Here is a 25,989-nt window from a genome sequence, read left to right as displayed (position 1 = left end):
CTTCAGAGACCAACAATTTAAAAAAAAAAGTGATGATTCTATCTTATAGACCGTTTTACAGCGAGCATTTATTTACCAAAATTATAAATGGGTATGAACATCTTGTACCCGTTTAATATGTATAAATTATGAGAAAAAAAATATGTACAATAATGTTTGATGAAAAGTAACTAAAATATAATCTTTATACTAATTTATTAAAAATTTGTCCAATATAAAATACAATATTCTATAATATAAAGAAAATAATAAAATTTAATATATCATCGTAATACAAAATTATTTAATAATACTATAAGATAATAAAATCAGAAAATATATCATCTAATTCTTTTTTCCTATTGTCAATTCAATTTTTCCCAACTAAGATTGAGACATAAGCTATTGGCTGATCAGCATACAAACCTAAGCTATACAAATCTTACATAGTTGAAGCACCAAGTATCCAAGTGTCATGAACTCTTACTCAAATAACAGTCACATAATGTATAACTTGTATAACTTAGATAAATAAAAGAGAAGTGTTTTTGAGAAGCACTGAGAATAATTAAACACATTTTGGGAGGGATTTGATTCCCATTTGAAACCTTCCAAATGGAAACCTACACCATATGCCGCTTTAAAGGGGAAGATCCAAATACAAGATTCCATTGTGAAACTATGTACAAATCTCTATGCTTAACGTAAAAAAATAAGCATTTTAAAACTATGCACATAGAAGATCAGTTAGCACTTAAATAGAAATTTCAGCACCAAAGCTTTCTTCCAACTATGGTTTTATCTTATAGATTTAGAGGATCGTTCTCTTTTACACCAAGCTAATGTTGAGACACTAGTGATTCATCTTTCACCAAACACATTTGAATGGCTGATAGAGAAATTGAATCCTCTTCACACTATCACCCAGGTCACTCTTTCGTCATCCACTTTATCAGTTTCCTAGGCTCATAGTGCACACAGCACAACAAAAAAAGTGCCAAAAAAATAAGATATCAGAAGTAATAGTAATACCCTCTTTAATTTTTCTTTCAATTCCTGATCTTTCCAATTTTAAATGCACAATATTTCTGTGAATCCAGATTTTCAAAAGGCAAGGGCTAGAAAGATTCTATATATTTGTTATGACAATCTATGTATTCTCTAGAAAATCTAAAGAGCACTATCAAATTAAGTTTTTGGGACAATTCAAACAATGTTGAATAATTCTGGTGTTGCAGGACAAAACATTGCTGCAGATGATGAGGTCAAAGTATTAGTAGGTGTTTCAACCACAACAGATGAAGATGAACAATCAATGCTCCTGCTCAGCCGTTGGAAATGGTGGTTTTTAGTAGTAATCAACGTAGCTATACTCTTGATGGGTCAATCTGGTGCAGTGTTGCTAGGGAGATTCTACTTTGACCAAGGAGGAAAAAGTATATGGATGGCAACACTAGTACAATCAGTGGCTTTTCCAATCCTTTTCTTTCCACTTTTCTTCTTCCCTCACTCAGAAAACCTTTCTGTCACCACTGACATCACCATAAACTCTTCTACTCACACTGTCATCATGGTTTACATTTTCTTGGGTACCCTATTAGCTGGAGATAACTTGATGTACACAATGGGGCTTCTATACCTTCCTGTATCTACTTACTCGCTCATCTGTGCATCCCAACTTGCTTTCAATGCCATATTTTCCTTCTTCATCAATGCTCAAAAGCTCACCTTGTTAGTACTTAACACAGTGGTTTTTCTCACCATATCAGCTTCACTTCTAGCAGTTCATTCTGACTCCTCAGAGAATGAGATGAGCAATGTTACCAAGAGCAAGCACATGGTTGGTATTTGGTGCACTATCGGTGCATCAGCTGGGTATGCCCTTTTGCTGTGCCTGATGCAGGTACATTTTTTTTATCAACAAATGTTAGTTGTTAGAATTTTGTTATCGAAAAAAGTTGAACTCACAACATTTTCCTTTCCTTCCACTTTACCATTAAGTCACCGTATGATTCTTGATGTAGGTATCATTTGAAAGGGTGTTGAAGAGGGAAACATTTTCTGTTGTCCTAGACATGCAGATTTGGACATCTTTTGTTGCTTCATGTGTTTGCATAGTGGGCATGTTTGCCAGTGGGGAAGGACAGGGTTTGAAGGATGAAATGAAGAGCTTCAAAGCAGGAAGAGAGGTTTACATTCTGACCCTTGTTGGAACAGCTTTTGCTTGGCAAATTTGTTCTGTTGGAGTTGTTGGGTTGATTTATTTGGTGTCTTCGTTCTTCTCCAATGTTATGAGCATGCTGAGCTTGCCACTTGTTCCTGTTGCTGCAGTTCTTCTATACCATGAACATATCGATGGTGTCAAGATTGTGGCCATGTTGTTGTCGATCTTCGGTTTCAGTTCTTATATCTACCAAAATTATTTGGATGATACCAAGTCCAAAGCACCAGAAATTCATCATACTGCTACCGCAGAAACCTCCATTTCTTGATAGATGTTGACGATGTTTAGTTTTTCACTACAGCTTTTGGCAAGAAGAAATGAATTTTTGATTTTTCTATATTAAGGAATTGTTATGGAATATTTACGGATAATAATATTTTGACTCGCTTCTTTTTTATTCACTTTTAATTTATCAATCCAATGATTCTTAACTTGTGTTTGGATTAAGCATTTCAACAATTTAAGAAATTGAAATGCATTGCATTTGAAATTCTTGCAATTGAATTCCCTTTATTTTCTAAATAATTTGTTTGGATATAGCAATTAGAATACCTTACACTTCAATTACTTGTTTGGATAAAATAATTGAATTTCTCTTATGTCTTAAAATTTCAATTTAATAATATTTATTTTAATATATAAATTTTGAAATTAAATTTAACAACTATAATTGTCAACTTAAAATATTTAAATTCAATCAAATTTCGATCCAGCCGACTTGACCAAGTTCGGTCAAATTTTGGCTAGTGTAAACTCAGTCCAATTTAGCCAAATTTAGGTCGGAGCCAACTCAGTCACATTTGGCCAAATTTCGGCCGAGGTAAACTCGGTCAAATTTGGATGAATTTAAGATTGTGTTGTTTGGGTCAGGCCCATCTGTGTCATCAGACCGACCTAACCCATCTCAGTCGTCGAGTCGATTGGGCCAGTCTAGGTCGTCCGGTCGATCAAGCTCATCTGGGTCATCGAGTTGATTGCGCCCGTCAAGGTCGTCAGTCTTGCCTAACTCGTCTGAGTCGGTGGGGCAACCTAGCTTATCTAGGTCGTCGGCCCGACTCACCCATCTTGGTTGTCAAGCTTGTCTAGTTTGTCTTGTTCGCCAGGCTCGCCTGGTCTGTTAAGGTCGTCAGATCGGTCGTGTCCGTTTGGATCGTCGGGTCGGTCAAGCCTGTCTGGATCGTCAGGTCAGTCATGCTTGTCTGCGTCATCGGACCGGTCGAGCTTGTTAAGGTCGTTGACTCAGACTGGTCTGTCTAGGTCGTCAGGTCTCCCAGCCCGTTTGGGTCATCAGGAACGCCTCTAATCTTGAACAATGATGAATTCTACAAATTATAGAATTTCAATTTTCTTCCTTTTTGAGTGAATTCCAAATTCTACTATTTTAGTGATTTGTTTCTTAAAATTCCTCAATTTCAATTTTCTTCTAATTTTCTCATCCAAACAAGTCATTTTACTTAAAAGAAATTCAAATTCTCCAAATAAATGAATTACTCTCTTAAATTGCCTCATCCAAACACATCAATAGATTATGACATTACATCACTAAAAAAATCATTAAAATAGATAATTAAAGGATAATAAAGTGATAAATTAAAAATGAATTAAAAAGGGTGGGTTAAAATATCATTATCCACTATTTATATCGGTTTAGTCATTAAAATTCTAAGTGGTCATCTTTAACGGAATAAAGTTAAAAACAATCAACTTGTGTCTCAAGAGTGTCTTTTGTTTGTATATGAAATTGAAGTGTGTCTAACTTTATTTTTCAATTAAAATTAGAATGCTATTTTAGTAATTAAGGTTGACTATTTACTATATATAAAGCTCTAATTTTAATTTAGAAACAACACTTAGGAACGTAGGATAATATTTATTTATAACTTTATAATTATCTGAATTAGATATTTTATATATAAATTATTTTTTTAATTAAATAAAAAAATTCATTTTTCCTGTTTAGACAAGTTTTATACAATAATTTATATATATATATGCTTCTCAATTTCTAATCTTTCTAGTCCGTTTACTTCAATGTGGGCATTCTAATTTATATTTCAATTTAAAACTATTCAACTAATTCTTATATGTAACATAATTTGCAATCTTACTCAAGATACATTCATAAAATTTTATAAATTTTATTATATGCAATTGAAAACAAAAAATCTTTACCTTTCATAATTTATAATTTAAGGTTATATTAATTTAGAGAAAAATATAATTAGGAGTTCATACCAAATTCATAAAAGAATCCTAATATCATAATTAGGGTTCATATGGGAAAACTTATTTGAAAGAAAGGAGAATCATAAATCTCACATCATAAATGACAATGAGATACTAATATTGATTCAAAAGGATATTGTGATAACGCGTATTCTCTCATCTAATCCCCATTACCAATATATCTCTTTACTTTTTTCTAATATTATACTTTCTCATATTTTCTTAATGACTTATTAACTAGCATCTATCAAGTTTGTTTTTATTTTATTTTATTTTGTAAACAATAATAATATATAAATAAAATGATAAAACAATGTGAAATCTTTCTAAATTTAGTATGAATAATATAATAATATATAAATATAATTTTAAAAAATATATAAATATATAAAAATAAAATTAAAAAATTTTGGAAGAGTCATGACACTTCTTCTCCTAAGTTGTAACAAAGTTCTCTTATGGAAATGAAATGGCATGGGTTATTTTTCAATTAATTGATAATTGACTTACAAAGTTTATATATAAGTTTTTCTATTTTAACACGGACTTAATTAAATTTTAACCATATCATAGATTATGTATTTTTATTTGATTCTTTATGTAATAATTTTTATTATTAAATTTCTAAAATATTTTGTTGTGTTTTTTTTAAAGTTTTTTTATAATAATTAATGTAATTATTATCATATGTATATAAATAATTTGTTTATATAATAATATTCAAATCGTTGACAATATGAAAATAAAATTAATTAATTAATTTAATTTAAATTATGTTAAAATATTTAACTTTAAATAGATATGTAAATAGTAAGATGTATAATAATTAAATGTTATTATATGGGTATATTTTGTATGGTTAAATGGATTTGTTATTATATGTTGAGAATAATATTTAAAACGGTAACGATGTTTCGACATATATATTTGACACAATTTTGACACATCCTATGTGTTAATTAATTTTTTAATTCAAAATTCAATTTTTTAAATTTGTGGGTTGGTCTTGCACGTGTGAGTTTTAGGAGAAAATGACATTGTGACCACAACATAGAGAGAAGGAAAAATTAAGGAGAAAGAGATCAAAGCAATGCGAGAAGTGAACGAGAGGGGAATAAGAGCAACACCACTCAACAAGCAAACGGATAGAATCGCCATAGAACCACCATATTTACCCATACAAACATTTTGTGGCGCCACTATAGTGATAAGAGAAGCAAAAATTGCGTTTTAGGGTTTTCAAGAGTCATCGTTGGTTTATCACTATAATTGTGAGTTCATATTTCAATTGAACATTTTTTCAATTTGATTTTTGCGTTTGTGTGTGTTGAGCAATTGTTAGGGCATTCATATTTGGGAATTTTAATTGTTTCGCAATGGTATCGCGTTTGGGGTTTTTGGTAGAAACTAGGTCTGCGATTGGGTTTTCATATTTAATGTCTTTACTGTGAAATTTTTTATGTTGATTTGTTTCTGCATTTCGTGCAATGTAAACAAAAAATAAATTATGCAACCAGCACAGACACACAAGTTGGGATTCATGTTGACATAAGTGGGGAGCTGCGTTAGGTTTTTTGAACAATAACGTGTCAGTTTTATGCAGATTTGTTTTCGTCATTCATCCAAATCCAAGTATCTTTGAGAATATGACTTATTAATTAGGACTTAGAAGTTACTCATGTACATTTATTGTATTGTAGACCATAGTAATGTAATTGAAATTTGAAATGAATTGTATTTGTTGGACCAATTGTAAATGGCAACTGTGTTTGTCACCCTTCGTCTTTGTCTTCGTTCACAAATTGGCAAGGCGGGGCATTCTTTCGTTGAATGTATATTTTGATTGGTGGGCTAAGATTTGTTGTTTTCCATTTTGTTTTGGTCAGTGTGTGTTATAGGGTAAAATGTTTCATTGGTGTGAGTTGTTAGGGCATTGATGAGTGTATGTTTTGATTATTGGGGAAGAATTTTTCATTTATTATTGAGTTTTTTGGTGTAATGTTTTGTTATTTGGGGTTGTGCAAGAAATTTGATTCACTTATGTTGTTTGTTTATTTATCTTTGTTATGTTTTCAATTGATAGGATTTTAGATGTAATGGTTGGGAAGATTTCACATAAGGAAAATGTAATTTGAATCGGTTTTTTATTTCTATTGTGCATTTTGTGCATTTTTTGGTTTAAATATTATGTTTTGTTATGAGTGAATAATATGTAATTGTGCAGGAACAACTTCAACATATTCAGGAGTAATACATAAGTCAATGGATATTAGATGTAGACAACAAAAGAAGGCAACATGTGCTTCGTGAATATGACTTATTATTTAGGAGTTAAAATTTATTGGTATAAATTTATTCTATTGTGAATTGTAATTATTCGAGGAATTGTAAATGCCAAATGTATAGGCTGAAGCATTGTTGTTCACAACATTTTAGGTGCACCATGTTGGTTGAGATGAGTTTGTTCTAACATATATGTTGAACAATATGCTTTGTAAGAAATGGTATAAATTTTGGTATTTGCATTATAATATGAAACTTTCAGCAACAAACTTTGGTATGCATTGTTAGAGTTGTTATAGAAAGTGGTGTGCATAAGTTTGGAAGTTGTACACACACGTTGTCTACTAATTCCAAAACTGCGCAGAATTTATATAAAAATTCAAAAGCAATTTTCCACTTATTTGCACATCCATCCCCACATGTGTGTCATTGCTACTGTCATTTTATTAATTGGTTAAGAATGACTACAATGTACAATTGTATTATACCTAAGAACTTTAACGTCATTTATGAGGTCCATATTAGGGACGTATAACATAATAACTCATAATTTTTGAATTGTTCACAATATGTACAAAAACTCTAAAGCAACTTGTCTCATATTTCAAAATTGTCCACAATATGTTCAAAAATCTTAAAGCAACTCCCCACTTAATTTGACATGGCTTCCTACATATATTTTACTACATCTGTAATTGTATTATTTGATTAAGACTTATTGCAATGAACTAATGTGTTCTTCCCAGGGACTCCAATGTCATTTGTGAAGTTCATATTGAGTATGTATAACATGATGTCTCATAATTCCACAACTATCTAAAATTTGTACAAAAACCGTAAAACAAATCCCCATTTATTTGGACATGACTCCTCACATGTATTTCACTTCAGCTGCATTTAATTATTTGCTTAACACTACAAAAAAAAGGATATATAGCATGGGTCATTTTATGGAGGTTAAAAAGACCTCCACAAATAAAATTCATATAGACTGATTATGATAACTTTTCTAAATGCTAATAATCGAGGAGGTTTTTTATTTTTTCTTAGAAGGTTTATGACCTCCGCAAATTACAACACATTCTTCTCTGAAGTAAATGAAATTTTTCCAAGTGAAAACCTAAGTTAACACTGCCATAACCTCAACCTTTCGAAAATGTAAGTTTACAGTGCTGTAACCTCACCCAAACGAAAACCTAATTCGATCAATCGAAAACCTAAGCCATGTCGTAGCTCCGTCGCGTTGCGCCGTCTTCGCGCGTCGTCGCGCCCATCTCCGTCGTGCTGCGCTGTCTTCGTCGCGCCGTCGCGCCCATCTCCGTCGCGCTGCGCTGTCTTCGTCACGTCGTCGCGCTGCGCAGTCTCCGTCGTGGCGTCTCCGTCGCGCAGTCTCCCTCGCGGCGTCTCTGTCGCGCAATCTCCCTCGCGGCGTCTCCGTCGCGCAGTCTCCTTCGCACCGTCTCCGTCGCGCAGTCTCAGTCGCGCCGTCTCCGTCGGCGTTCTCTTCTTCGCTTCATCTCGATCGCGCTGTCTTCGTTTCCCCGTCTCCGTCGCGTCATCATCCCGGTTAGCCTCTGTGGTAGCCTCTTTCGTTACGCTCTCTCCTTCACTCTGGCCCTCCATCACATCCAGTGGCTTCTTTACAGTCAAGGTACACCTGGAAATTTTTGTTACCTTATCGATATACCTACAGCTTCTTTAACACATTGCACCACTTTGCTCGATTTGTCACTCTCTACAATAGTCAACTTTACTTCATAGCACACTTTTACAATTGCATCAAACACTACTTTCATGCTATCTAGGAGAGATTGGATGGAACTATTACCCTATCTCTTGCGTAAGGCACCTTTGTCGCACTCTTGTTCAATGATTTTTTAGAGTATCACTTATGGTCAATTAATGTGTTTCTTCACTTTTGTTTTTACTTGCAGCTGTCAATGGACTCATTACCTAATCTCAACTAGCATCCTGGTTTTATTCTCTATCTCTTTATTCATTTGTCATTTGTCATGTTTATGTTGCCTATATTATTAAAACTAGCATTATTTGTGTAGCCTACATTGAAGAACAACTACCATTTGTGTTTCTTCTATGCTTTATAAGTGTTTGTGTATTTTATAAAATACTCATTGCCATTTTGTTTAGGTATCTATTCCAATGGATAAATCTTGGATTGTTAAGCCTCGGAATACAATTGAATACTCAATTGGTTTAAAAAAATTCTTAGATTTTGCTTTTGAAAATGGGGCTGTTGGAGATACAATTAAATGCCCATGTCCCAAATGTGGGTTTATGAAATGGCAAACTAGAGGCGCAGTTGAGGAGTACTTGATTTTAAAAGCATTTCCCAAAAATTATGTTATATGGAATCTTCATGGTGAGAAACAAATAGAAGATATTTCTAGTAATGAAGATGATATACAAGAGGCATTTCATTATGAAAATCCAATGGAAACAATGATCAATGAAGCATTTGGGCACTATAGGCAAGAAGGTACTAATCTAGGCAAAACACAACCATTGGGTGTAGATGATGTTTTGAATGAAAGGCCAAAGGAGGATCATAATGAGTTTATTGATTTTCTCAATGATGGAAATCAAACATTGTGTGACGGGAGCAAGTACACAAAATTAGAGTTTGTAATCAAATTATATCACATCAAGGTTTTGTGTGGATTAAGTGACAAGGCAATGACTATGATCCTAGATTTGTTAAAAGATGCATTTAATGAAGCAAACTTGCCTCTTTCTTTTTATGAGGCTAAGAAAACCATCAACAAACTTGGTCTTAACTATACCAAAATAGATGCATGTCCGAATGATTGTATGTTATATTTAAGAGATGATGAAAAAGATTTGCAAACATGCAAACATTGCGGTACATCTAGATGGAACCCAAAGAAGAAAAAAAAACAACCTGCAAAAGTTTTGCGTTACTTTCCATTGAAACCAAGATTGCAAAGATTGTTTATGTGTTCTAAGACTGCAGAGCATATGAGATGGCATTCTTTAGAAAACAAAGATGGGTTCATAAGGCATCCAAGGGACGGTGAGGCATGGAAAACATTTAGTTTATTGCATCCTGAGTTTGCTTCTGATCCTCGAAATGTTCGTTTAGGCCTTGCTAGTGATGGTTTTAATCCTTTTGGTACTATGAGTTCTACTTATAGTATTTGGCCAGTGTTTTTAATTCCATACAATCTTCCACCATGGATATGTATGAAGCACACTTCATTGATCCTATCCATGATCATTCCAGGCAAGCAAATGCCAGGAAATAATATTGATGTGTACTTACAACCCCTTGTGGATGAGTTACGCGAGCTATGGAATGATGGTATGGAGACCTTTGATTCTTCATTGAATGAAACTTTTAGGATGCGAGTAGCTCTTATGTGGACAATTAGTGACTTTCCTGGCCTAGGTATTTTATCTGGTTGGAACACACACACAGGTTTAGCTTGCCCTACTTGTAACTTTGATGCAATACCTTGTCGTCTTCCTTATAGTAAGAAATGGTGTTTTATGGGGCATCGTCGCTTTTTGAGTAGAAACCATAGATTTAGATTAAATCGTGTTCGCTTTGATGGAAGCACTGAAACAAGGAATCCACCACTAAAATTATCAGGATCTGACATTTTTAGGCAAGTTGAAAATATTAATGTTACATTTGGGAGAGGAGTAATTTTGGATGGTAGAGGAAAAAGATCTAGAGAAGAAGTTAAACAATGGAAAAAAAGAAGCATTTTCTTTGAACTTCCGTATTGGGAGTCTAATTTGTTACGCCATAATTTAGATTTCATGCATATTGAAAAAAATGTATTTGACAATTTGGTATATACTTTGTTAAATGAAAAGCCTAAATCCAAAGACAATGTAAATGCTCGGAAAGATTTAAAGGAAATGGGCATAAGAGAGGATCTTTGGCCAGATGATAATGGAAGATATCACATTGCTTTGTTTTCACTAACTCGTGATACCAAAAAGTTGTTTCTCAAAACTTTGAAAAATGTTATAGTACCGGATGGTTACTCAAGTAACATTTCTAGATGTGTTGATGAGGTGCAACAAAAAATATTCGGGCTAAAAAGTCACGATTGCCATATTATTATGGAGCAATTACTACCGCTGGCAATACGTAATTTGTTACCAAACCATGTCACTGCAACCTTGGTGGAGTTTTGCTCATTTTTTAAAGTCCTTTGTAGTAAAAGTTTAAATCCACAAGAACTTGAAATGCTTCAAGATCGCATTGTGCTAACACTTTGCCACTTAGAGATGTTATTCCCACCATCATTCTTCACGGTTATGGTTCATTTAACTGTCCATCTGGTAGAGGAAGCAAAACTTGGAGGTCCAGTTCATTATCGATATATGTATCCTATAGAAAGGTAATGCTTAGTACTTTTAGATTAAGGTATTATTATCATAAATATCCAAGTTGTTTACTCTATTTATTTCTCATTATTATAGGGAATTAGGTCATTTAAAGACCTTTGTACGAAACAAGGCAAAACCAGAAGGTTCTATAGCTGAGGGATACTTAGCTGAAGAGTCTCTTACCTTTTGTTCTAGATACATTGAAGATATAGAGACAAGGTTCAATAGACCAAGACGTGTTTGTGATAAAACAGGTGATAATGAGCCTTTTCTGTCATCTATCTTCCCACAAGGTGGGAAGCCAGTAGGAGGTTCCTCGAATTTTACTTTAACTCAGATGCAAAAACTACAAGCCCATCGATATGTGCTTTTAAATTGTGCAGTAGTCACACCATTTGTTGAGTGAGTAATCTACATTAAGTGTGTGATTTGTATTTAAACTAATTAAATTATATTAGTCATGTTGTTTGATTATATATGTAGTGAATTTAGACAACTAATAAAAAGAAGTTCAAGGGGAAGGCGACCTTCAACCACTGAGATCGAAACTAGAGTGTTTAAAGAGTTTGTTGATTGGTTTCAAAGGCGGGTGGGTTATCAAATAGTACACTTTCTGTTATTTACTATGTTTTCTTTCAATTATGGCTAACATAACTTCTTTATTTAGATTATGAATCCAGACACAACAAATACAATGTCTAATGACTTAAAGTTTCTAGCACGAGGTCCATTGGAAAATGCTAACAGATTTACTGCGTACAACATCAATGGGTTTAAATTTTGAACATTGACTCAAGATGAGGGATTGAGAACACAAAATAGTGGTGTGTTTTTAACATCTAATACAGCTTGTGTATCAAGCAGTGTTGACAAGAACTTAAGGCAAGTGGACTTATCCTATTATGGAAAGTTAGAGGATATCATTGAGCTTAATTATTATGGTCAATTCAAAGTTGTTCTTTTCAAGTGTAAGTGGGCAGATACTACACGAGAAAGAGGATATAAAAAGGATCAATGGAATTTTAATTGTGTTAACTTTGATAGACTAATTCATATTGGAGACCGTGAAGAACATGAACCTTATATTTTGGCATCTCAAGCACAAATGGTATATTATGTAGATGATGTGGTCAATAAAGGATGGAGTGTTGTTGTGCATTTAAAGCCAAGAGATTTGTATGAAATGGGAGAAATAGTAGAAGAGGTATATGAAAATGAGCCATACCAAGATCAAGAGCTAGAGAAATTTTATAGTAATGACAATGAATACGTGCAATTGGCTACAAACCATTTAGATGGTGATATCCCTGACTCAAATGTATGAGTTGAAAAAAAACTAGTAATAAATTTTTTCTTAAAGGTAATGATTTTTTATATTCAAAGTTATTTTCAATGCATGTATACTTGACTCATGTTTGATTTCTTAATGTTAATTTCTTAAGGTGATTATATGTTGCTTCCTCTTGTCAATTTCAGGTCAAGAAGGACCTATAATAAAAAGTGTACTCTTTCTTCTCTAGTTCTCTTTCTTCTTTGGTTCTCTTCACAGGTTATAACTTATATACAGTTTCTTGCACTTCATTAGCTTATAGAAAAGCATAACAAATCCTCATTATATACAGTTAGATAATATGTCATTATATAATTTTCTTTAGAATTTTCTGCTTCATATTCTTTGTTGACTTTTCTCAATAATTAAGATGTTAACCAATTTGTAGATGTTAACCAATTTCTCCACAGGTGGTTTCTTTTGTTTTCTGTCCTTCTTCTCTTGCTCTCACCCTGGATGGTTAGAACTATGAATCTCTTATTTTTTTCTCTGCTACAAATTCTCTTCTATACTTTTTGTTTAGTTTTTTTTTCCTTTTTGTGGGGGGAGAATAAATGCATTCTGGGTACTTTATCTCCCAACATTGGTAAACTCAGTGGACTACAAAGACTGTAAGTAGAAATTATTGTCTTTCAGTAAAATGAATGGTACATAGAGCTGCTAACTGAAGTTTTTAAAATCTATGATTTCAGCTCTATTGTGATAAGAAGAGACTTATAGGCTATTGTGATAAAATGCATAGGAAAAGGTAATTATCTAATCACCTTATTAAATGATTTGGCTAAAATTATGTTTTTAGTAAATTGACATGCCTTGCATTTGCAACATGCTAGATCTTGTGCCTATAATTTATAATTTATCCCAGATTTTCATCTGTATTATTTGTTATCTAAGTGTGAATCAAGGTAAGAACTTGCATTAATTCTATGACTGTTGTATGCTTGTGAATTCCCATGCATATGCCCTTGCTCAGATTTTATAAAATTTGAGATAATGAAAGTTTACTACTGATGTGATACATACACAAATTCTAGTATGTTAGCAACTATGAGAGTTTGGGGGACATGGTTATTTTTCCAAGAAGGTTTTCTCTTTATAGGTAAAAGAGGTTATTAAACAACATGTTTACCCAAATTGCATGGCTCAAGCTATCTCTAGGTGGATTAAACCAAATAATTTTTTAAAATATTTTCTAATAGTTGTTGTATTATGTTCAACCAGAGTTTGCTGAGCCATCTCTGGTTTCATATATGATTTCTTTTTGTCATATGAGTGTCTATCTACTGAAGATTTCTAGTATATGTCATACCTGTGATTACTCTTTCAAGTTGATAGGAACTAGTTATCATAATTGCAGACTGCGAAATAGTTAATACCTGAGATTGATAACCTTTCTCTGCTGGATCAAATATGCTCTTTGACAAATGCCAGCTGATAGCCTGATTGTTATGAAACATTTGACCATCTTCTCATGTTTTTTTCTGGTCTTACTTCAGGATAACTTTCTGTGAGTGTCCAATCTTTTGCAATCCTTACTAAATCTCTGCTTCCACTTCCTGACAAATATCATGGACTAACTGATATAGATAAACGTTATCGACAGAGGTAAGCTTATGCCTCAATATTCGTGTTTGTTCCTTACCTATTGTCTTCTAAGTGAATATAAACAAGTAGAAAACTTAGTTTAGATAGCAGCATTTGTGTATGTTTTAATACAAATTCTATGTACATTATTGAATGAAAATTCAGTTCCGATATAAATGAAAATGGTACACACAAGTTGTGTCTGTTCTAAGGTTCTGAGAACATACAGTTAGCAAAACATGCCAGGGTTCCACAGGTATCATGAGTTCATGACAAAGATCATAAAATTCTACCAATAACAAAAAATATATACAAACACATTAAAATTAGAAAAAAAGAAATATATATATATATATATATATATATATATATATATATATATATATGCAAAGACCTATGTGGAAGAATCAATAGGAAACAATACTAGAAAATATTTCAGGGTTGTAAATCCATATAACTATTAAGAAATGATATTTCGTGATTTGTTCATACTAACCTCACAACAAGGAGATACTAATCTCTGCACCAAACCACTGCCTGATGCTGAAGGCTGAAAGATTGTGAACCAGTTAGATCAAGCACACAAAAATGGCATTAGACAAAGTTTGTATCCTCGTATTAAATCTAGCAAATTAAATGAGTGGTGGCTAGATTACAAAAACATGAAGACAAGAAAATTAACAAACCTCATTCAGGAGCACTTATCTTCAAAATAAAAGATCAATAACAAGAAAAAATACAACAAAATTGTTTAACTAATTTAAATGTTTACCTATCAATTCTTTATAACCCTGTTTCATTATTTTAGTGTTACTGTTAGCATTGTTAAAACTCCTTGCCACATCAACATGTACATATACTCTTTGTTTGGTTGTATCCATAATCACTCGTAGTAGAAGAAAATAAAAGCAAATTGAATATAACCTTTTTCCATAACTTTGAGGAAGTTAGATAAGGGAACTTGTATAAAAGTTAAAGTCTGTAAATTGATTTTAACTGAGAGAAACTTAATGTATGTTACCTTTTTATTTTCTTCTGTTAAAAGTATTTATAGGAGAGTTTATGCAAACAAGACCATAGTTTTCTATTACTGTACCATTTGTTTGATTATTAGCTCAAACTCTATAATAGCTTCATCTGAATGCTACGAATCTTGGTAATATGCTATAACCAAAACAACTTATCAGTCTGGTTTACCAAGTTATGATTAATTGGAGCACAAAAATTTGATTACTTTTCTGTGGTAGACTTATGCATTGATGCTATTGTAATACTGCAGCTACAAACTTCCACTGGTAAATTCTCTTGATTGTGCTTGTTTTTGTCTTTGTTATTGTCAATTTTAGTTAAGTAGAATCCTTGTTCTCGACCTATAGAAAGTAGTAAGTAGTTAATTGCTTCATGTTGAACACAAGTGTTGGTCTCACACAGAGATAAACTAGATCAATATAAAAAAGTTGTTCTTACACTTTTGTATGCTCATTTTCATTACATGTAAATAAGTTTCACTGAATAAACTTTTTTTCCTTGTGGATAATCCCCATGCATTCTTTATATCTAGTTTTCACTGTTGTGATTCACTTTTTGTTTCTCATAAATATATGTAGCCATGCCAAAGGTGAAGCGTTTCCGAAATCCACAGAAATCATCACTTCAGCCTCCAGCCAATTCTTTACCATCAACAAATCCTGCACCAACAAATGAAACTTCATCACACACTTCAATGAGCACAACACCACCAATAGATTCCTCATTGCCCACCGAGAACTCACAGCAACCTGAAACATCTACAAAACATGTTCGACGTGAATCTTCATCATATTGGACTGTTCATGCAATAGGTATATGTCATATTTATTTTTACATGACCATAATTTTTAAAATTTTACTTATGGTTAAGTAAGTTGTTTTATGGTTAAAGACTTAGAAGGAGTTATCAAGAAAATTAAGGTGAAGGTCAGAGAAGTAAATAACTTACCTCGTGGGGAACGCATCATTGTGGACTTTGATGAGTTAGGCATGGCAATTGGTGAAGGACAAGGCGTGCTTGCAGGATACTGTGGTACATTGGCAATTGATTGTAATTTGTTTCCAATTAATTTTGAAAGATGGTCTGGGAAAACATGCATGCCTGACACTTACTTCTTGGAATGCTTTAAGGAAATATTACAGGTATATCTTTATGCATATTTGACCTTATATCTTTTATAAATGTTACATTTACTCAAATGTTTACACACTAACTATGTCTTCTTTTTTCAAAAGCCTCGATTTTGTTTTAAGACTGGTGAAACTAGTGCACAACGGTATTGCAAACTAACTCTTGGTAGGAAGTGGGCTGCACATAGGCAGAATTTATGGAATGAGTTCTATGATCCAACGAAAAGCAAAAATGAAATCATAAGTAATGTGCCAAATGGTATAGACAGAACTCAATGGGCTCATTTTGTTACTTATCGTCTAAAACCGGAAACATTGGTACAAGTTACATTATTTTGAATGTTGTGAATTGTTTGTGTAGATATTTTTGTATTGTTGTGTGAACTTACAATTTTTTTGTTCATAGGAGATTTGCAAAAAAAATAGAGAAAATCGCAAAAAGCAAGTAATTCCTCATACCGGTGGTTCTAAACCTATGTCAAGAAGAAGACATGAGATGGTAATGATTTTAGTTAACATGACACTTTACTATTTTTTAATTGTTACTATTTAACTTAACTTCTCTTTTTATTTAGTTTTTGGAAACTGGACAATTGCCTAGTCGGGGAAAGTTATACATTGATACTCATAAAAGAAAGGATGGATCATTTGTAAATGATGCGGCAAAGGCTATATCGGTTAGTTATACGATAATATGATATTTTCGTGCATTTTCCTTCAATGTTTAGTGTTTTCACTACATATTGTTGTATGCCTATAGGAACAAATTAAAGTGGGTTTGACTCAAAGCACTAATGATGAATCAGAGGTTTCCCCTAATGATGTTATTGGTAAAATGTTAGGCCCAGAGCATTCTGGGAGGGTGCGATGCATGGGTTTAGGAGCATCTCCTACTAACTCATTTAGAAATACAAGATTTCGACTTTCGGATTTAAGCATTGCTTCATCTAGTGCTGCCACATCATCAACATCTTCTTATCAGTGGCAACAAAAGTACACTAATTTAGAATCCCAAATTCAAACCACCTTGGGTGCACTAAAAGCCTACATGATAATGAAGGAAGGAAAGATCCCTGATGAATTAACTGCCTTCTTTGATCCTCAACCACAAGTAAGTTATGTCTCGCCTTTGGAAACTAATTATCTTGGTACTTATTTGTGATGTGATTTTTGATACAAGAATTATACTATATCGGTGTGGGTTAATCATCGATACCAAATAATCATGATTTTTGTGCAGGTCAATGATCTAGTAATAAACTATTTTAGTATATGCATGTTGATTTCATGATTTGAGGTTGACGTCCTTCTTGCAGCTAATATTTATCTTTTATAATTTCAGCAAACCGGTGATGCAAATGAGCCTGAGTCTTCTATGGGTACAAGAGGATCATCAGGTGGTAGCAACATTTAGGGTGTTGATGATGCTTTTTAGGATGAAACTATTTTAGTGTATTATGAACTTTGGGTAAGTATGGATTAAGTTGTAATTGTTTCAATTTAAATTGCTTTTATGTTAATATGTTGATTTTGAGAATCAAAAGTTCTAATGATATATATTTGAGCACTTTGGTTGAAGTATTTGATTGAAGTTTACAAAAAATATTGTTGATGTAAAAATATAAGTACCTCAAATTCTAATTACAAACAAAATATTGTTTTTTTATGAGATTTGAATAACGCAATAATAAATCTACAAATTAAATAATACAAACGAAACAGGTTAAAACTTTTACAGTATAATCCTCAAATTGAGGAGGGTATTAACCCCCACAAAAAAATTAAAAATAGGAATTTTGGAATTTTGGAATCAAATAGGTTTATGGAAATAAAGGAGGTTTTAAACCTCCACAAAATAATAGTCATGAATAGGAGAGGTTATAACCCTCCATTAAAAAACTTCCACAAAATAAACTTGATACCAGGGGTTGTAGAAAACCTCCACAAATAACTTGTGGGGAACCTATCTATGGAGGTTTGAAAAACCCCTGCAAATTATTTTGTGGAGGGTAAAAACCTCCGCTAAACGAAATTAAAACCTCCGCAATTTAGGTTTTTTTTTTGTAGTGTAAGACTCACTGTAATGGATTATTGTGGTATAACTAAGAACTGTAGTGTCATTTGTCAAGCTCATATTGGATACGTACAACATTATGTCTCATAATTCCACAATTGTTTACAATTTGTGAAAAAACTATAAAGTAAATCTCCATTTATTTGGACATTGCTCCCCACATTTATTTCTCTTTAGTTATCATTTAATTATTTTGGTGAAGACTCACTGTAATGAACTATTGTGTTATACATAAGAACTTCAGTATCATTTATAAGATCCATATAAGGGACGTACAACATAATAACTTATAATTTTTGAACTGTCCACAATATGTACAAAAACACTAAAGCAACTTGTCTTATAATTTCATAATTGTCCACAATATGTTCAAAAATCCTAAAGCAACTCTCCACTTAATCGAACACGGCTTCCCACATGTATTTCATTAAATCTGTCATTTTATTATTTGGTTAAGACTTACTGCAATGGACTATTGTGTTCTTCTTAAGGACTCCAATGTCCTTTGTGAGGTTCATATTGAATACGTACAACACGATGTCTTATAATTCCACAGTTGTCTAATATTTGTGCAAAAACCATCAAGCAAATCCCCACTTATTTGGACATGACTCCCCACATGTATTTCACTTCAGTTGCATTTAATTGTTTGTTTAAGACTCACTATAATAAATTATTGTGTTATAACTAATAAGAACTTTAGTGTCATTTGTGAAGCTCATATTGGGTATGTACAACATGATGTCTCATCATTCCACAATTATTTATAATTTGTACGAAAACCATAAAGTTAATCTCAATTTATTTGGACATTGCTCCCACATTTATTTCACTTTAGTTATCATTTAATTATTTTGGTTAAGACTCACTATAATGGACTATTGTGTTATACTTAAGAACTTCAGTGTCATTTATGAGGTCCATATTAGGGACATATAACATAATGACTCATAATTTTTGAACTGTCGACAATATGTACAAAAACGTTAAAGCAACTTGTCTCATAATTTCATAATTGTCCACAATATGTTCGGACATGGCTTTCCACATGTATTTCACTACAACTAGAATTTTATTATTTGGTTAAGACTTACTGGAATGAACTATTGTGTTCTTCTTAAGAACTCTAATGTCATTTGTGAGGTTCATATTAAATACGTACAACATGATGTCTCATAATTTCACTAAGAACTTTAGTGTCATTTATGAGGTTCATATTGCGTACGTATAACTTGGTGTCTCATAATTTCAAAACCATTCAAAATTGATACAAAAATCTCAAATTAACTCCCCACTTATTTGTACCTGACTCCTCATATCTGTTTCACTGTAGTTGTCATGGACTATTTTGATTTTCAAAAGTGCACAAAACATAAACTAGTATTATTTGATCTAACCATAAATGGTTAATCAATTCAGTCACCCATATTTTATTTTAAAATTAAATATTATTGCACATTATAACGTCATATGGGTAATAGATTGAAATTCATTCATTGATAAGGACAATATGAAGACATAAGAAGTCAATTTTGTGCATTGCACATTATAGACAATGCTTTATAACACAACACAGTTAAAACTAACAACATTCATCAATACAAAAGACATTATATTATTCCAAACATATATATTATTTGTTCAGTTTCAACATTGTCCACTTTAAAGACCAAGATGTTTCCTTCCTTAAGGTAATATTCAATGCAGAATTGCTTCCAACCCTTTCCAAATTTGGTTTAGTTCCTGGTATTTGACAAAAACAGTTTGCACTCCACTCCATTCTTATGATGTTGGCAAAACCAATTTGTAAGCCCTGCACCAATTAAACAAATAATGTTGTCAACCATATACATTTGTTTCTAGTTGTGGTAGGATAATGTTAATCTCATTACTCTTAGCTCTAATTCTAAACAAACATCTAATAAATTAAATTTAACTTTCTCCCTACCAACATCAAATCCACCTATTCTTTCAACACTAAGATGTTTCTACTAATCTTCATCGAATCATTTAACATCGCCAACCACCAAAACAATGTTCCTTCAATATATCATTGTTGTTCCACAATTTGTCTTTCATTAAAAGCTCCAAGATACTTGGATTTGCACGAATGGCAAAAACAGATCTGCATAAAAAGTGAGGAGCCATATGGAAATAAATGTGGACCTACGTTGGGTTTTTTGTACACATTATTCAAAGCTTAGATATCACCAATGATGTAATCTGTTATAGTTCCAAAATTTATACAGAATATCTGCCATCTACAAACCATATTGTTCAACACATATGTAATACCAAATCCATTTACAATTAGTCCAGCAAATACAATTCATTTCAAATTTCAATTACATTACTATGGTCCAAAATACAATAAATGTACATGAATAACTTCTAAGTCCTAATTAATAAGTTATATTTTCGAAGATACTTGGATTTGCATGAATGGATAAAACAAATCTGCATACTAAAAGGGCACGTACCTTCTTGCTACTTCATTCACCAATTTGGACTCCTTTACTTCCAATTTTGTAGTCCTCAACACGAACACACTAAAACTAGAATTCAAAAAACAAAGAATGTAAGAACACTACAATCCACCACAAAACAACCAACGAAAAATGCTTCAACCGATACCAATGACGGAATGGAACAACCCTAAACCACACCCACAAAACAATTAAAGAAAAAACCTACAATAACGTAGGATATTTGAAGGAACACAAATTTCGACCAATCAACAACATAAATTTCGACCAATCACAATTCTCAAACGTTAATACCCTAACAATTGCTCAACACACACAAACACAAAAAATGAATTGAAAAAATGTTCAATCGAAAAATGAACTCACAAGCACAATGATAAACCAACGATGACCCTCGAAAACTCTAAAACGCAATTGCGGCTTCTCTCTTCGTTGCAGTCGCACTGCAGAATGCTTATCTATAGGTAAATATTGTAGTTGTATGGTAGTTCTCTTCGTTCTCTTGTTGCAGTGGCGTTGCTTTGTTTCCTCTCTCATTCACTTTTCACGTTGCTATGTTCTCCCTCTCCTTAATTTTTCATTCTCTCAACATTGGTCACAATGTTGTTCTCCTCCTAAAACTCACATGTGCATGACCAACCCACAAACTTAAAAAAAATGATTTTTGAATTAAAAAATAATTGACACGTAAGATATGTCAAAATTATGTCAAATATACATGTCGAAATATTATTTTCCTATTTAAAATAGTTATTTTGTTTAGGAATTTAAATTCTAGAATAGATATAGATGTTAACAACATAACTGAGACCCATGTTTCGTTGCTTTTTGTTTTTTAAATTTTAATTTTTTATTAAAGTAATTATTATTATTATATTTAAATAAATAATTTATCTATATAATTATATTTAAATGTTGTAATTATGCATAGTTAGTGATAAATATAATATTTAAATGGAGACTTTGGTAATGTGAATAAAAGTTAAATAATTAATCAATTTTATTATAATATATATCAAATATTTAATCATTAATATATTTTTGAAATATATTTAATCTTAAATATATTTAATCATAAATATATTTAAGAATATAATTTCTATAATAAATATAAATTGTAAATGAATATTATTTTATTTTATAAAGTTTAGATTTATAATGAAATATATCAATTTAAACTGTGATTATGAATTTATAGTTTGATAATTGTAGTGCATTATTTTATATATCTAAAATATAATATGAATTTTGTAATACATAAAGTGTGCGGTTAGTATATATTAATTCTGTCAAACTTAATTAACAATTATTCGATACATCTACATGTCAAGTCATGAGATGTTTCCATAATATATATATATATATATATATATATATAATATATATATATATATATTTATTTATTTATTGTGATATCTTTTTAATAGGTATTCTAATAAATAAAAATAAAATAGAGTAAGGACATAAATATATTAGAATTAATCTTTTACTGTTATTCAAAATATACTGAATAAAGGAGCTTAGGAAAAAATAAATTGTCACGAGCATAATCTAAACATAAGACAATTGTCCAAAAGGATTGCTCACAAAACAATAAAATTAAAATAGTAGTTCAAAATGAGAAATGCTCAACAATGAGCAACAAAGAACTAAGGATCCTAACTAAACAGCAACATCTCCATCAACATCACGATCACCGAGAGTCACCACATTTGCTCACACCAAGGATTTAATGATCATCACAAATAGGAAAAATTAAGTGTTCCTGCGAAAACATTAACAAAATGTTAGGGAACACAAATCAAATTTTATCCCAATCATTGACTTCTCAGACTGGTTTCTCCTTGACTCGGATGTGCCTTCTCCTAACGTTGGCGGCCTAGACCCTTAAGGGGTTACCTGCGGAAAAGACTCTGATGATCAAGTTAGCGAGGGCTTTCAAAAGTCAAATCTTAGATTAGTGAATTAATGAAAATGTACCTCTTAATCGTTGGGGTCCACGTGTATTTATATAATCATTAATTGTGTTTGCCCCTTCTTATGGACTAGGCCCCCTTAGCTACATTGGGCCAATATTCAGATTCTGGATGAGCCTGAGCTAAGCCCAAGTCTTGTGTCTCTATGGGAAGACATTAGGGGCCTCACTTGTAATTTCTTAAGTTTGAAGTTAGCGACTATTCATTATGCACTATCATTTATAGTAGGCAGCCTGAGCTGTCATGTGTGTTATGTTGTTCGGTTGACCATCCGTCTATTCTTGTTATAATAGGACTATATGTAGGCGGTTTAGACCGGGTAGCTGTCTAGGTTTTCCTAGGTATAGTATATCAGTCCCCCAGTCTTAGGTGTGATATATCACGTTGAAGGTTGCATGTTGTCATCTTGGAACGGGTGGTTGACCATATCGACACTAGTGACATGTGCTCGACACATCAATTCACTGGCCTTTGGTGAGATAAGTCATGTCGAAGGTTGCATGTTTGTTCTGATAATTTTTGGCAAGAAACAATTGCTTCTCTCTTGGTATTCTTAGGGGGTATGGTAGTCCCCCAGTCTTGAGAAGTGAAAACGTCGCTAAGACTATGTCAGAAGTGATGGGAGTAGGTAAAGAGACGCTAGTTGTCATGGGTCTTATTAGATGGGTTTGTGTAGCCAATTTTAATTCATGACGCTTCGCATTCGTTGTGATGTTTCGCCTTCACATTGTTTAGGCGGGAAAACTTTATGGTTGCGTAGATGTTATTTATAAATAAAGGTGGACAAAAAAATTTGTTTATTCTGCTTCATTCGCTAAAATTTGAGAAAAGTACCTCGAGTGCATGTGAAATCTGTCCGATATATTCCTGTCTCTACCGCCATCTAAAAATATAAAAAAGGTATGTCAAGCGATAGTAATAGTGTGTCGTCGTCTGATTCGGGTATGAGTGGACGGTCAAGGGATTAGGGTAGTGGCCAATTGGCCGGTGAGGGAAGAATTGCCATGGATGTGGCTGTTGAAATGAGGGAGGATTCAGCAGAGAAGATAGCTGAGAGCAGCTAGCCGGCAAAAGCCGGGTATGATTGGGTTGCTGCAAGTGTGCGGACCCAATATTCTCAGATGGTCTTGCCTACTATCCTCCTGGTTAAATTGTATTCCCATTTTCGAGAGGGGTACTAGGCGAAGCATAGTGTCCTTGGAAACGGTGAGCGCCATTGACTGCATTTGTCACGGCCAAGAGGGACCCTCAGAAGGATTCTTCTACATGTTGGGAATACTAATGTTCCCAACTTGCAGGATTTGTTGGTGGAAGTGCACATCCACGGAGGATAAAAAAGGAAGGTGGCTGTGCCTACCAAGCAAGGTGGCGGGTCAGGGATACTCTACTAGGGCTGGAATCTTCTTCTGGGGCAAAAAAGCTGGAGGCCGATCTGATTGAGTTACCAGAGACCACCGTATGACGCGACATTGAGATTTCTTTGGCTAAATCTTTGGTATCCTCTACTGACAACATGGAGCATAACCTAATGATGAAGGCCATGCTAGAGTTTAATAGTAAGGCCTTGATCCTTGGGCGCAGGGTGGGAAGTTTACTTCAAAGGGAGATTAAGAAGGGTGGTTGGGCGAAGGTGGAGGAGCTCCAAGAGGAGCTAAAGGTTCAAGCTAGCAAGCATGTAGAGGAGAAGGCATCTTGGGAGAAGGAAAAGGAGGAGTGGCTGGTGGAAAGGAAGTGTTCGGCCTAAATTTGTAATAATTTGCACAATATTTTCTTGTTTTTGAACAATTGTTTCTGATCGTTATGAATGCTTTATCATGCTTACCGTGATGTGTGGTGTTTGTTAGTTTCTGCCTTTAGTTTGATTATAGGCGCGCTGCTTTATGATTTTATGTTTGTGTTCAAATTATTTGTGATTATGCGATATGTTTGACCTAGGTTGCTTAATTTGGTAAGTGATGGAAAATTTTATTAACGAGAGAGTGTTCGACCCAGGCTGCCTACTTTGGTAAGTGATGGGGAACTTTAGAAAATAACTTAACGATTGAGTGTTCAACCTAGGCCGCTTACTTTGGTAAGTGGTAGGGAACTTAAGAAAATAACTTAACCATTGGGTGTTTGACCCATGCCACTTACTTTGGTAAATGGTGGAGAACTTAAGAAAATAACTTAATGTTTGGGTCTTCAACCCAGGCCGCTTACTTTGGTAAGTGGTGGGGAACTTAAGAAAATAACTTAACGTTTGGGTGTTCGACCAAGACCGCTTACTTTGGTAAGTGGTGGGGAACTTAAGAAAATAACTTAATGATTGATCATATATGTGAAGAACTCTTATTTTTATTAATAAGGTTGGGGTGCCTCGTTAAAAACTCCCAAGCCAAAACCCTCCTTAGGGAAAAAATGTCAAGTGAGGAAAAAAAGTACACCTAGGGTTACAACTTGTTTATCCGAATTACATTGGCGGTCCTAGCTATAATATAACTTGAGGTGAGATACGTTTCACATTTTCGGTATCTCCTCTCCTGACAATTGTTCTAACTTGTAGGTGTCTCCTCCCGAATCTTCTCGTATTCTATACGGTCATTCCCAATTAGCCAAGAATTTGCCATCTCTCTTTCTTGCGCTGCTTGCCATTCTCCATACCAGGTCCCCATTAAAAAACGTTCATGGACAAAGTCTTAAGTTATATTTTCTCGTCATCCTCTGTTTTACTGCAATGTTTTTGATTTGTGCTTTTTCTCGTAGTTCTGTTTGCAACTATAGGCTGGTGCATAAATTCTGTTGGTTCTTATTGTAGTCATATACTTGTCGGCGTAATGAGGGTTCCCGATCTCGACCGGTATCATCACTTCTACCCCGTAAACTAGGCTGAAGGGAGATTCGTTCGTAGCAGATTGGGGGGTACATTTGTAAGCCCATAATACTTCGAATAATTCCTCTCGCCATTGACCTTTCGCCCCATCTAGTCTTTTGCGTAACTTGACCAGTATGACTTTGTTAGCGGCCTCAACTTGTCCATTGGTTTGCAGATGCTCCATTGAGCTGCTAATATGTTTGATTCCTAAGCTGGTGTAGCATTTAGCAAGTTCCTTATCTATGAACTATCGGCCATTGTCATTTATGATAGTGGGTGGAACCCTGTACCAGCATATTATGTTCTTCCATATGAATTGTTGGACCTGTTGCGCTGTTATTGTGGCCAATGGTTTAGCTTCTATCCACTTTGTGAAGTAATCAATACCAACGATGAGGAATTTGACTTGCCCTTTGCTTGGGGTAAACGGTCC

At 33.4% G+C, this 25,989-nt stretch overlaps 4 protein-coding genes across 4 annotated transcripts; 3 read left to right on the top strand and 1 right to left on the bottom strand.

The window, feature by feature from the left end:
- Nucleotides 1–1,224: 1,224 nt before the first annotated feature.
- Nucleotides 1,225–2,503, top strand: LOC114183194 (probable purine permease 11). The gene is made up of 2 exons (XM_028070121.1): nucleotides 1,225–1,882; nucleotides 2,004–2,503. The coding sequence occupies exons 1-2, from the start codon at nucleotides 1,295–1,297 to the stop codon at nucleotides 2,469–2,471; spliced, it is 1,056 nt and encodes a 351-aa protein (XP_027925922.1). The 5' UTR covers nucleotides 1,225–1,294; the 3' UTR covers nucleotides 2,472–2,503.
- A 5,373-nt stretch (nucleotides 2,504–7,876) lies between these two features.
- Nucleotides 7,877–8,335, bottom strand: LOC114184617. Its single transcript, XM_028071934.1, has one exon. The coding sequence runs from the start codon at nucleotides 8,333–8,335 to the stop codon at nucleotides 7,877–7,879; it is 459 nt and encodes a 152-aa protein (XP_027927735.1).
- LOC114184615 lies at nucleotides 8,244–12,275 on the top strand. The gene is made up of 3 exons (XM_028071933.1): nucleotides 8,244–8,363; nucleotides 8,647–11,106; nucleotides 11,189–12,275. Exons 2-3 carry the CDS (start codon nucleotides 8,873–8,875, stop codon nucleotides 11,499–11,501), a joined length of 2,547 nt encoding a protein of 848 aa, XP_027927734.1. The 5' UTR covers nucleotides 8,244–8,363; nucleotides 8,647–8,872; the 3' UTR covers nucleotides 11,502–12,275.
- Nucleotides 12,276–13,930: 1,655 nt separating this feature from the next.
- LOC114184614 lies at nucleotides 13,931–24,167 on the top strand. Its single transcript, XM_028071932.1, has 9 exons — nucleotides 13,931–14,030; nucleotides 15,617–15,850; nucleotides 15,931–16,181; nucleotides 16,275–16,487; nucleotides 16,576–16,668; nucleotides 16,745–16,846; nucleotides 16,930–17,280; nucleotides 17,512–17,566; nucleotides 24,004–24,167. The coding sequence occupies exons 2-9, from the start codon at nucleotides 15,619–15,621 to the stop codon at nucleotides 24,165–24,167; spliced, it is 1,461 nt and encodes a 486-aa protein (XP_027927733.1). The 5' UTR covers nucleotides 13,931–14,030; nucleotides 15,617–15,618.
- Nucleotides 24,168–25,989: the final 1,822 nt, after the last annotated feature.

The sequence above is a fragment of the Vigna unguiculata genome, chromosome 5, assembly GCF_004118075.2.
Source record: "Vigna unguiculata cultivar IT97K-499-35 chromosome 5, ASM411807v1, whole genome shotgun sequence".
Taxonomy (NCBI): domain Eukaryota; kingdom Viridiplantae; phylum Streptophyta; class Magnoliopsida; order Fabales; family Fabaceae; genus Vigna; species Vigna unguiculata.
The sequence above is the reverse complement of the archived record's forward strand: the minus strand, read 5'-3'. Positions and strand labels throughout refer to the sequence as shown.